The 9382-nt window shown below is 40.7% G+C and overlaps 1 protein-coding gene across 1 annotated transcript; it reads left to right on the top strand.

The window, feature by feature from the left end:
• The first annotated feature begins 2712 nt into the window (after positions 1-2712).
• Positions 2713-8816, top strand: LOC140851988 (putative lipoxygenase 5). Its single transcript, XM_073244513.1, has 9 exons — positions 2713-3164; positions 3363-3643; positions 3855-4092; positions 4986-5309; positions 6121-6206; positions 6327-6434; positions 6614-6918; positions 7064-7330; positions 7726-8816. The coding sequence occupies exons 1-9, from the start codon at positions 2792-2794 to the stop codon at positions 8480-8482; spliced, it is 2739 nt and encodes a 912-aa protein (XP_073100614.1). The 5' UTR covers positions 2713-2791; the 3' UTR covers positions 8483-8816.
• Positions 8817-9382: the final 566 nt, after the last annotated feature.

The following is a 9382-nucleotide window of genomic DNA, read 5'->3' as shown; positions in this document are numbered from 1 at the left end:
ATGGCAATAATCCTATCCGGAAGTACTTGTATTTTTTTTGTTTCCGAAGCAGTCCTTTGGAGATAAAAATGGGAGTTAATCTCAATATATCATTTATTTTTGAGAGAGAGGTTTATCCAATTCTTGGAGATGTATTATCCAAAAATCAAGCTTAGAAATCTACTTGTCAAGAGGTGAGATTGTCGGGAAAAGTCAAATTCTCATGTGCACAATCTAGAAATTTTTTATAATAGCTATGAAATTAAAAAAAGAAAAAAAGAGATTGCGTTGGGATAAGAGATAATTTGCCAAAAAAAATTTATATTATTTTGGATGCCCCCTTATAAAAATAAGTAATGGAGCTTGTTTTTGCTTCAGAATATAAATGTTTTAAGCTTTGAACTCATGCATAAATAGCACCAAAAGGCTAAGGCTTAGGGTAAGCCACCGATGAAATGATTGCCCATAAAATCTGATGATCTCAAGTGTATATTGTACACCTTTCCTATTTGTTGATATAACCAAATGATGCTTGACCATGTTTTTATAATTAATGTAACAACTTATTAAAAACACATTTCTTGGCTTTAATGTGATACATCATCGGTTATATATTAGACTCTCAAAACTTAATGTGTGGTTGTTAATATGGTATAACTTTCTTTGTTGTCAAAATGAACTAAGGCTTGTACCAATGATCACATCTCTTTGCTTAGTAATTAGATGTTTTGGCTCAACTTTCAGGTGGTGTATTTTCAAGTATTTGAACTTAGATAATTATAATATAGATATTTTTTTTATCATCAAAGCTTTAAAACAAGATTCAAAAATTAATATTTTTTTGAATAAAATAATACTGCATATACATTGAAGGGATAGAAATATCATATAATTTTGATTTACATAGTTCGGATTTCCTAGATTGGTCACTTGTACATTATGAATGAATTAATAATATCATGATAAAACCATCTTAACAAGATAATTGCTATTATGAGCCAAATAAACTTAAACATCAAGACAATTTTCCCAAGTTTTTTTTTTTATTTATTCTGCCAAGATCTCTAGGGGTTTACTATTATTTAGCTGTAAGTGGAAAAAAGAGTTGATGCTCGCTAGTCATTTCGGTACAGCTAGTTAGTCCTAAGTAGAAAAGAGAAATCTTCACAAATCATTACCAAATGGAGGCACTTTAAAATGCTGGTCAGTATCGGCCAACTACCCTCCGATCCAAATGTGGTAGAATTTGGTCTAATTAACCGATTCAAAAATTAATGTTGACTTTTACCCATTAATAATGCTATCCTAGTCCCAACCCTTCACACCTGCCCTCAGTTATTTCATCCATGATGACCAAGTATGTCTTAGAATCCATCAGTGCATGATCATTTAGCTTGACTTTGGGAGAAAAGTTAAAAAGATTCAAGCAACATGTGTTCACCCATAATCTTTTCATCAACTTAGTTTAAAATTCAATTGCAATGTGATGCTATTAGTAAAACAGATATATACGTAGTAGTAAATCATCATGATTAGCATTCAAATTTTCATCTTTGTCTTTTAACTCTAATATCACTTTTCAATTGAACTACTTTTCGCATCCGTTCATCATCCTAGTCTTATACCTATGTCCATACTTTACTGCACCAATTCACTCGATATACATGAATACTAACAAACCTCATTTTATAAACCTAAAACCTTTAGTTGCCGTGAATGTGACTTGAAACTACAATGTACTCATCAAAAAGGAGCAATCTCACCAACTAGGAATCATCTTGATAACCATAAAATCTCAAAGTCGGTATGTACGTCATGGCAAAAAGCAAACCTCTAGTTCTCCATAAAGAAGGCCATATGCAGATTCTTTTTAATACAATACACCACCAACAATTAACCATTAAGAATTAATGAAACTTAATACAGCTATAGCAATGCCTTAGGTGACATAATCCTCTTATCAATTCACCACTCTTATCAGTTAAGATGATAACTATCATATTTGTTTTGCATTGCTCATTACATTATCTTTGAAGCTCAACTTACTACGAAAAAGTCTTGATGCATATCCCTGAAACCTAGATTTCGGATCGGAGATATTTATGGATATAACACGAGAGCTATTGTGATTGTGTAGCTCATTGTCTACGAGCTTCTTTTTACTAGAAATAGTCAGATAGAGCACCATGATCTCTTGAAAAGTTTTATCAATGTATAGGTTCATGAATATTATGGTAGTTTTCCAACTAAGAATGCTTATCCTGGCAATAGTTTGTAATGTACACTCAGTACACACTATATGTGGAACACTAGCACCAGAATGGTCCTACAATCATGTAGTTATGCTTACTTTGGGCTTGAGTACCAAAGCTAAACCCTACACCTTTTCCTCCCACCCCAATTTGGATGCGGCACGGCTACTCCAGCTGGTCCACCAATCACAGCCCTATACTTTTCGATAGCGGTGGTCAAATGATACCAAAACCTTTTTACCCCTCCAGGGACTGAGATGTCATTTCAGAAAGTCTAGTGGCCTGAGCGTCAATTTAACGACCAAAACTACCCCCCGCTACCGCGAAGCCTCGCAAATTTTACCCATTTTTATCGCGCCAGAAAAACGTGGACCGGCATGCGGAGGTTTTACCCAAAATTCCCATTTTACTCCTGGTCTTCTCTTATACGAGAGCTGCTTCTCTCCTCTCTTCCCACCAAAATATTATAAAGAACCAAGCCAACAGGGAAAGGAGGCAGAAGACCCACCCCATTTCTTGATCCACAAAGGTGAGATTTTGGGAACAAAAATATATACCTAATGGCAGCTCCTATCGAGATTTTGAGCACTTCTTTGATCCAAAAATCTCCTCTCCTTCCTTCTTCGACCTCTCGAATGCTTCGAGGGGTGCAGAGCAAGCTCTGCTTCTCCCCTGCTTTGTTTCCATTGAGACAAAGGAGTCTTTGTGGGGTGAGGAGAGTTGTGACAACACCAACAGCAGCAGTGGTTACGGAGAGAGTGGTGAAGGTGGCGGCGGAGAAGCCGGTGAGCTTTAAGGTCAGGGCGGCAGTGACGGTGAGGAAGAAGAAGAAGGAGGATTTCAAAGCAAAGATTGCGAGGCAGCTCGATGCCTTCTCTGATAAGCTCGGTAGAAACATCGTTTTGGAGCTTGTCAGCACCGAGATCGATCCACGTGAGCCCATGTCCTTTCTAATTTCTCGACATTTATTTCAACTTTTTGCTGTTTTTTTGGTTTGATTTACCTGTTTGCTAAACACAAACACCTAGAACTATATATTTCTAAACAATATTTCTACTGTTATTTTCTCTAGTATTTTGTTTGAGTTGTTCATTTTGCCTGTGATTTCTGATTTCTTCTTCGATACCGAAGGGTCACAGAGGCCGAAGACTAGCAAGCAGGCAGTCCTCAGGGACTGGTTTGAGAAGAAGAATGCAAAGGGAGAGAGGGTGGTGTACATAGCTGAGTTCATGGTGGACTCCAGCTTCGGCACGCCGGGAGCCATCACGGTGCTCAACCGGCACCAGAGAGAGTTCTTCTTGGAGAGCATCGTCGTCGAGGGCTTCGCTTGCGGCGCCGTCCACTTCTCCTGCTACTCATGGGTCCAACCCACCAGAATTCACCCCAACCAGAGGGTCTTCTTCAGCAACAAGGTCTCCCATCCCTCCTTTGAATACAATTCTAAGAATGATTATAACAATAATTAACACCAACAATGATGATAATTAAAATATTATTATAGTAGAGAAAATTTGTCCATGTGCTAATGCTAATTATTGCTATTTTAAAGCCACTAGAACTTGTAAGCCATGCTAGTTGCCTTAATTAATGAGCCTTTTGGTCTTAATGGTTTGGTTGGAACAGCCTTATTTGCCTTCAGAGACACCCCCTGGCCTGAAGGAACTCAGGGGAAGGGAGTTGAAGGAGCTAAGGGGCGACGGCACCGGGGAGAGGAAGCTCACTGATAGAATTTATGAGTATGCTACTTATAATGACTTGGGCAACCCCGACAAGGGGATCGAGTATGCCCGGCCAGTCCTCGGAGGAGAGAAAATACCATATCCAAGGAGATGTAGAACAGGGAGGCCTCCAACCAATACAGGTATTGGCACATTTCTATCAGACTGGTATGGCGATAATAAACTCTTAAGACAAGGGCATGGGTGGCAACAAAGATGTCTTATAGATTTATATACGTAAGGTTACATGCATCATTTGGTTTGCTTTTTGAAGTTGATCCCAAGCCAAATTTTGTTCTATGCCAAATGGCAAAATTTGAGGCCAGGGTTGGACTAAAAATTGGTAGATGGAACAAAGACATTCTCCAGTATCAGATGTCAAATTGAATGAATTTTTGTCCCGTTAAGAATATGGAGGGAGTGTTGCTATTTGCATTCAGACACTGAACCTCTCTCTAGCACAAGTGTTAAGAACCAGCAAATTCTCAAGTCCTATTGGCGTCAAAGTATGATAATTTGCTTTCAGAAATACGATAATTAATAGCCATTGACCGCTATACTTATAATGACCAATGTTACCCATATAGAAACAATATACCGTCACAACATTTCTCACCTCCTTTCAATCCCTTGCGTCGGCAAGAGCTGGATGTTGGTCAGAGTTGTGTGTTCACAATTGCTTCCATGGAAGCACTATTTTTCTTTTCTGGGTATAAAGTATTTGACTAGTAAAACCATGCAATCCTCTAGAGTGTTGGACTTGGCCACATGGAATAAGTAAGTAGGAGGATAGGAGGAATAAGTCTTAATTCTTGTCTGATTGATCAAGTCTAATCCTTCTTTAATCCTGACCAACCCCAACTGACCACATTAACAACATAAATGGCCCCAAACATGTATACACTTCCATGAAGCCAACTTTATGAAAGACCAATCCCTTTCGGAAGATAGAGAATTCTGTAAACAAAAGCTTCTTAATATCTTGAATTAACAAGAATCTTATGACATTCCTACTGACTAATGATTTGTGTTGCAGATACGCATGCCGAGAGCCGAGCGGAGGATCCATTGCCAATATATGTGCCTCGTGATGAAGCATTCGAGGAGGCAAAGCAAGAGATGTTATCGGCAGGTGCACTGAAAGCATTGCTCCGCAACCTTGTGCCATCTCTTGTTGCATCCTTCTCCCCAGAGAGCCATGACTTCAAGGCCTTCCACGACATCGACAACCTTTTCAAAGAAGGCCTTCGCCTGAAGCAGACCTTACAAGACCAGCTGTTCCACAAGATTCCATTTGTGAGTAAGATTGAAGAGTCAAGCGAAGGCCTACTCCGATATGATACCCCTGACATCATAACAAGTAAGCATCTTCTCTTTAATCATAAAGGTATCTAATAAAACTGAATTGAGATAGTTTGAGCATGTCAAAGTATAGGGATGGAAGAAATCCATTGCTTTCAATGAAATGCACATTTCCTTTGCCATCTAACTTTGACATCATTTATGACCAACCTTGAGCTAAAAGCGAAAAAGTGTGGAACTACATCCTGCAACCCCTTAATTATTGGAAGTCATAGACATCAAGCATCTTGGTTGTGGGTGATTGCAACTGCTCCCAACCGATCACCATGCCTAACATGGCACTTTTGTGCACATAGATCTTGGCCACCTGTCCATGGATGCGACTCGATGTTGACAGCTAGTACAAGTCACATTGAGTTCCATTGCACATGCCAGCTACCTTAAATGTTCAGAGACCAACACCTAAAACACCTTGTAATTAAACAGTGATGAGCCAATCAAGCAACATCCATGCAAGAACTCAGGATATACTGGCATCTTCATTTAAACAAATAGAAGGCATGTGAGTATATGCTTTTCAAATTCTATCTCCAAGAAGCTAAAAATTGGATCAAGATATTATTGATGACAGTGCACACGTGTTCGAGGGATGAAATTTTTATTTTGCCTTCTTCCAAGGCTAAATATCAGTGTGGATCGTCTTACTTAATAAGCATATCATTTTCTTTTCAGTTCTATGAGAAGGCCACTTTAGCCAGTCAATTCATACCAAGCAGCATATCATTTGCCATCATGCAGTCATCATAACTCCACATATCTTTCTGCTGTATATATTTTGACCATTGGTTTTCCCTGATGCCTTCTTGCAGAGGACAAGTTTGCATGGCTGCGCGACGATGAGTTCGCTCGACAAGCACTCGCTGGCATTAACCCTGTCAATATAGAGCGGCTTCAGGTAATTAAAGCATTTCTAAGGATAAGTTTGGCTCAGTTATTTTCTGGTTCTTGGAACAAAGAACATCCTTTCCAATGAGAAATTTGCAAATATTAAGGGTTTAGTTTTTGTTCCATTCAGGTATTCCCCCCTGTGAGCAAGCTCGATCCCACCATCTACGGTCCGCCTGAATCTGCCATCAAAGAAGAACACATCACTGGCCATCTCAATGGCATGTCAGTCCAACAGGTAATTCTCTTTTGAGAAAGAAACAAATTGATAGACTCTTGTTGGAATCCAGAGCCACATTCATGTTAAGATGGGATGCTTTTATATTGCTTGAAGCCCACAAGGCTCCTTTATCAGAACAAATGCTATCAGATTGTCCATAATTTGCTCATTTTTCTTTTAAAACTCTCATATAACAGGCATTGGAGGAGAACAAGCTCTTCATATTGGATTTCCATGATGTTTACCTCCCATTTGTTGACCGGATCAATGCACAAGATGGAAGGAAGGCCTATGGCACAAGAACTCTCTTTTTTCTCACTCCACTTGGGACTCTAAAACCAATAGCCATTGAGCTCTGTCTCCCACCAGCAACGCCTGGTTGTTCAAGGGCCAAACGTGTCCTCACACCACCAACTGATGCCACTAGCAATTGGCTCTGGCAACTTGCCAAGGCTCATGTCTGCTCCAATGATGCTGGCGTCCACCAACTTGTCAACCATTGGTAGGTTCCATTGACTCATATATTAAGTAAATAATGAAAGTTTATATGGGCACAGGCTAATGAAGTTTACTAGATTGCACCTACTTCAAATCTGCAATTCAAGTGACAACACGGTAACATTTTGGTGGAAATTGTCTTCATTCAGGTTGAGGACCCATGCATGCATGGAGCCCTTCATAATAGCCGCACATCGACAATTAAGTGACATGCATCCAATCTTCAAGCTGCTCAAGCCCCACATGAGGTACACCCTCGAGATCAATGCCCTCGCTCGCCAGATCCTTATCAATGGCGATGGAGTCATTGAGTCTGGCTTCACCCCTGGATCATGTTGCATGGAGATCAGTGCCTCCTTCTACCGGGATCATTGGCGTTTCGACCAAGAGGGCCTCCCAGCCGATCTCATCAGAAGGCAAGCATCAATTGATTATTTTCAACTTACCTTTATTACACACAACCATCACCAAAATGTTACAGACACAAAGTTTAAAACATTCAAGAACTATTAAATCAAAAAACCAAAAACCACAAACTAGAAGCAAGTTTCGCAACAAAACCTAGAAACTTATAAAAATCCCTAAGTAATGTAATGTTTTCCATTACTAAGGCAAAGTATTTCACTAACAAATCAAGCATGACCAGTCAATTTCATGACTAAATCAAACATGTTTCATCTTTGTAATTATTCCACAAGAATCCTTAAAATATACATTCAAGTATATAATTCAAGATCGAATTCACTTCAAATGATCACCCAATTTTTTGACAATATTAATATATATTTGATGTTATTTTGTGTCACAACAGAGGCATGGCCATAGAGGACCCCAGCCAACCCCATGGGCTGAAGCTTGTGATGGAGGACTACCCCTACGCCAACGACGGCCTCCTCCTCTGGTCCGCCATCCAATCGTGGGTCCGGACGTACGTAGAGGCCTGCTACCCCACCCCACACGTGGTCCAAGCCGACTCCGAGCTCCAAGCCTGGTACGCCGAAGCCGTCCGCGTGGGCCACGCCGACAGGAGCGACGCCGACTGGTGGCCCCGGCTCGGCTCCCCAGCCGACCTCTCCTCCATCCTCACCACCCTCCTCTGGCTTGCGTCGGCTCAGCACGCCGCGCTCAACTTCGGCCAATACCCGCTCGGCGGCTACGTCCCGAACCGCCCACCGCTGATGCGCCGGCTAGTCCCCGCCGAGGGCGACCCGGAGTATGAGAGCTTCGTCGCCGACCCCCACCGATTTTTCCTCTCGGCGCTGCCGAGTTTGACGCAGGCCACCACGTTCATGACCGTCATCGACACACTCTCCACGCACTCGGCGGACGAGGAATACCTCGGGGAGCGCGGGGATTCGTACACGTGGACGGAGGACACCGCGATGGTGGACGCGTGGCACGCCTTCGCCGCGGAGGTGAGGCGCGCCGACCAGGAAATCGCGCGCCGGAACGCCGATCCGGCGAGGAGGAACCGCTGCGGCGCCGGGGTTTTGCCGTATGAATTGATGGCGCCGAGTTCGCCCCCCGGGATCACGTGCAGGGGGGTGCCCAACAGCGTCACCATTTGAGAGGCCTCTCTTTTTTAATTGGCTTTCTTTTTTTTTTTTAATTGATAAATGGCTGTGATTTTTTATTATTAAAAAAAAAAAAAAAAAAAAAAAAAAGAGAAAGAGGGAGAGTTTTGGGGGCCATTAATGTATAGTATAGTGTAAATAACTATATGATAAGGTTGTTTACGTAAAAAGGAGAATAGATAGATAGCCTTGATAGCAATGTTACTGGGGGCAGCAAGCATTGTTTGCCATGTCTTATTCTCGAGGGGAAGAATAAATTAATCTGTGATTAATTATGAAATGCATTTTCTATGCATAATTGATTTTTGTTTTGAGTTTTCTTTATGATGGTTGGAAAGGAGAGCAATTAAGCCAGAAAACTACTTGTGTTAGAAAGGGAGCAATTAAGTCTATTTACAAAATTTAACCAAACTCCTTTTAGTAACTTTTTGGCTGGATTTTTATGGGAGATAGAGGACCTTTCATTTATCTCCAAACGAACAAATGAATGAATGGAGAATAAAATAAAGATCTTTTCTCTCTGTTACTTTGGTGCTCCAAAATAAATTAGCTTTGCTAGGAATGGAGGCTATATGAATATACAGTGTGAAAGGGGCTAAAGAACTGCCGTATAGGAATGATTGCATTGTTCTTTTCCCTTCAGCGTTTCTGAGTTTATTCTTGATAGATATTTGGACTTAGCCAAGACTCTACATGAGACTCTTCATCATTTGATGGTACCACATATTTATGAGGAAGAAAGTCAAGACATTGATTGGCCAGCTAGTTGTGGTGTCTTCTAGTTAACTTCTATGCTTTTAAGGATATGTTAATAGATAAGCTAGTTTAAAATTCATTTAATGTGCTATTGCATCAAAGACAATAGTCTAATAAATAATAATCTTCTTAAGTTTT

The sequence above is a fragment of the Elaeis guineensis genome, chromosome 10, assembly GCF_000442705.2.
Source record: "Elaeis guineensis isolate ETL-2024a chromosome 10, EG11, whole genome shotgun sequence".
NCBI classification, from domain to species: domain Eukaryota; kingdom Viridiplantae; phylum Streptophyta; class Magnoliopsida; order Arecales; family Arecaceae; genus Elaeis; species Elaeis guineensis.
Note: the sequence above shows the minus strand (reverse complement) of the source record. Positions and strands in the feature narration are given on the sequence as shown.